Source organism: Ostrea edulis, chromosome 1 (genome assembly GCF_947568905.1).
Source record: "Ostrea edulis chromosome 1, xbOstEdul1.1, whole genome shotgun sequence".
NCBI lineage: Eukaryota > Metazoa > Mollusca > Bivalvia > Ostreida > Ostreidae > Ostrea > Ostrea edulis.
The window spans coordinates 67,541,310-67,544,867 of NC_079164.1; the positions used below are offsets into that span (position 1 = coordinate 67,541,310).

General features: G+C 38.4%; 1 protein-coding gene across 1 annotated transcript; it reads left to right on the plus strand.

Annotated features, from left to right (window-relative positions):
* The first annotated feature begins 1,016 nt into the window (after positions 1–1,016).
* Positions 1,017–2,911, plus strand: LOC125664873 (uncharacterized). The gene is made up of 2 exons (XM_048897677.2): positions 1,017–1,510; positions 1,854–2,911. The coding sequence occupies exons 1-2, from the start codon at positions 1,373–1,375 to the stop codon at positions 2,304–2,306; spliced, it is 591 nt and encodes a 196-aa protein (XP_048753634.1). The 5' UTR covers positions 1,017–1,372; the 3' UTR covers positions 2,307–2,911.
* The last annotated feature ends 647 nt before the right edge of the window (positions 2,912–3,558 follow it).

Consider the following 3,558-nt stretch of genomic DNA (forward strand, 5'->3'; position numbering starts at 1 on the left):
GAAACAAAAGGGGGTCCTATACCCGGTGCTTTTTCCCTCAGGGGGGGGGGCACTTTTCATTGACTTCGTTCAGTGGGGGGATGATATACTGGGGCGCTTTTCCCTCTAAGGGGATATAACTCGGGCTCGTTTTTGCGGGAGGGGGATTCTATACGGAGGAAAGGTCCATAGGCTACAACATCGGCGCCGCGTCAACAACAGGGCGATTTCGGTTCATACCCGAGTATTCCAACGTTCTTTTTTATTCCCATGCATAATACTTCAACCAATCACATCCATCGTTTGAAAACGGACACAAGTGCAGTGTCCTTGCAAGACCGACATGTTTCCACCACACTAACGTGAAAGGCAGGGTTACTTGGGTAGAGTTCAAATGCCACAATACGTCAAATTAGAGTTGAAATTCTCTCCGTTCCATTGCAACTCGGGTAACCCGAGTTCGTAATCGGATATGAACCGAAGTCGCCCATAGATGTTAAGCGACTGTTCTTCAATATATAATATTGTCGTCGGCGACGATATGTACATACCCTTACAGTACATATTGTCGTCTGTTGGCACATGTTGACGCTGACGACTGTATGAGCCAAGACATTTAAGAATGTAGTTTTGCATGGAGATAAATACTGTCGCGGACGATAATATGTGTCGAAAAATATTTAAATTTTCAAATGAAATTAATATTGAATGACGAAGTCGCTGGAGCATCTCTGCCATGCATACTTCTACATGTATAAGTTTATAATCAAGATCAGTGTTATGAACAGAGAGACAGACCGACCCTAACCGATATCTCCCTCCTCGATCGTCGCGATTTCAGAGGCATACAGATGTATATAATTTACGCTCTGTATTATAGCAGCAAAAACCAAACAGTATGACTTTCACACGTCAATTTTTTTCCGATTATAAGATTTTACAAATAAATCACGATTTAAGGGAAAGTCACGAAAACGAAAGTGTGTGACGTTGGTTGATAAAATAAAAAAGGCAGTAAAAACCCATGAATTAAATTTATCATCATTTACAGATACCGAGGGGAACTTGGACAAATCAAACCAATTAAAACATGAGAAAGGGTCATTAAAGGCCGGCCCTAAACCGAATGTCAAGACCCGGCGATTGTTGATAAACGCCTTTATTGGTAGCACTCGGGCTTGTTGGAGTATATAAAGCGCAACATCTTCATTACTGTAATAGACCGCTGAATATAATCGGCAGAAAAAGGAAACGGCCTATTACTTCGTCTGCTTTTATTGGCTCTGTTGTAATACTTCGATTTTCAAGACCGACTTGTTTCAGTAGACCGGTGCACGATGTGGTGGAAGTGTAACAGAAATGTAGAAAGATAAATTCTGTCTGGAGTGAAGAAATGTGGAATACCTGGCACTTTGTCACCCTCCTTTCCGCCTTGTCACTTGTCCAGCCATGTTGCCTTCCGAGACAGATTCAGTTCGATATGATCGCGAGCGGATATGAAGAATTTGATGGCGAGAGGTTTGACTATACAGTAAGCATTACATAATTTTGATGAATTTTAAATGGTAAAGAGAGAGAAAATCAGCTGTTTTATTTCCCTGTACTTGATAAATATGAAAGGTTCACACAGAATTTATTATAAAGGAAATATCGTTCTTATGTCACTTAGTAGACGGAGCTAACCACTAGGTTTTTATTCCACTTAAACATTTATACCGTTACGAAATATTTGCTAAACTGAATGACTTGTACCAGCTTGGACTATTATATATAACTGTTTGTACGAGAAAGAGCAAAAGGCAATTATCCTTCTTTCAAGGTATTTTTCATTGCATATTAGTTGCAGGACTTTTGCATATATATTTTTTTTCTAGGAGACCAGAACTTTTTACTATGATGAAGATAGGAACTGCACGTTTATAAGAGCGGAACCAGACGGTTTTCAGTTAAATATATTGACAAATTACTCCTCCGGAATTGAATATATGGTGTCGGAAATTTGTGAAATGAGGGTTGTCCCTAATAAATTTGACAAAATGTGCTTGCCAGACAATGCCGTTTTCCAAATGGAAATGACATCCGGAAATGGCTCTAAAGTCCACGTGTACGAAGCAGACATTCGTGAGTTTTACGGCGTTTTGAAGCGAGAATATGGAGTAGTCCACACAGGAAACAGTTGTTACTTTCTATGGTGGAAAGATAAGGCCAAGGTGATAGAATTGGAGGGCTGGGGAATGTCATCCGAGTCCTATTCCTTTATGAACATTCGAACACAGATTTCAGATCACTCGGTGTTTGACGTTCCTGAAGAATGTCCCCGATCGTAGAGAATCACCAGTCACTGTACGCCTTTTGTTTTCGCTGAACAATGGAAAACTTCGTGCTTTCGTTAATAGTGTCCTTGGAGCAAATCAATAAAATATATTGACCATTGCTGAGGTTAATTTCAGTGTACTCTAATCAATTACTCGTGCTTTGGATCCTTGGATGCATTTTAACACTTCAGTATTTTGCAGTAACAATCACACAGGATGCTACGTGGTGGATATTTATTTTTCAATCTGCACAATGTCAACTTTCCTCTGGCAGTTAACCGGCTCACTAGACGTCGTCTGCAACCGTTTATTTCTAATGGACTTTAACCATAAATAAGGCTGCCAAGTGACCAGTTTAATCAATGATTGATGAACATTTCTCCTCTTCACTGTCTCTGCGGGGAATATTGTTGACGAATAACGAGCAATGCAAATATATGGTAATATCGCTGTTATCTTTGCAAACTATATTACTTGACAAGAAATTGTGATCAAGTGGCATTTTTATATGTTTCATGAAATTGATATCTAAATTATTGAAAAACGTTTACTTATTGTCAATATATCGTAATTTTGTAATGTTATTTATTGTTTTGCAAATAAAATATTCTATTCTACCCTTTTCTGAGTAAATTGAGTCCTCCGGGAGAAAGATCACAGACAGATATAAATTGGCTTGGTAGCTATTAAATCGCTCTAACATGCTATAACTGTACGTGTAACCTTTCTGGAAATTTGAATACACGTACTGAGTGATGGTTACTCCAAACTGATGTGAAAATTTAATGGTGTTTAGTTGCTGTTTTAGGTGGGTGTAGAATTTGGCGATTGAAAATGACAGCTGTAAGTTTTACAATTTAATAGATTTTCTTAATATGGATATGAAAGGGTTTTAATTTGGTGATTTATATTTTAACAATTTGAAATTCATCGCCAAAATAAGCACCCGCCGAAATAACCGCAATATGCTATGATGGAATTCGAAAATATTTGCATCAATCAAAATGTCAATGAAACATCTTAATAGTTTATCTTAATATGAATTAATGTGAAATAAAACTTTTTCATTCAGTGTATATCCCTTTTTATACGCCCGTCATTAGACGGGACGTATTATGTTATGGCGCTGTCCGTGCGTCTATCCAGCTGGTTGGCTGGTCATCCGTCCGTTCGTTCCGGGTCATGTTTTCCGGACTTTTTTCCGTAACGGATGCATGTACAACTTTGAAATTTAGTCACAATATCTCCCTCAAGAATTGTAAGA

Excerpts from the sequence above, each read along its gene's own strand:
- LOC125664873 (XM_048897677.2), top strand. The coding sequence starts at position 1,373 with ATGTGGAATACCTGGCACTTTGTCACCCTCCTTTCCGCCTTGTCACTT. Across the intron at positions 1,511-1,853 it reads GCGAGAGGTTTGACTATACA|GAGACCAGAACTTTTTACTA; the intron begins GTAAGCATTACA and ends TTTTTTTTCTAG.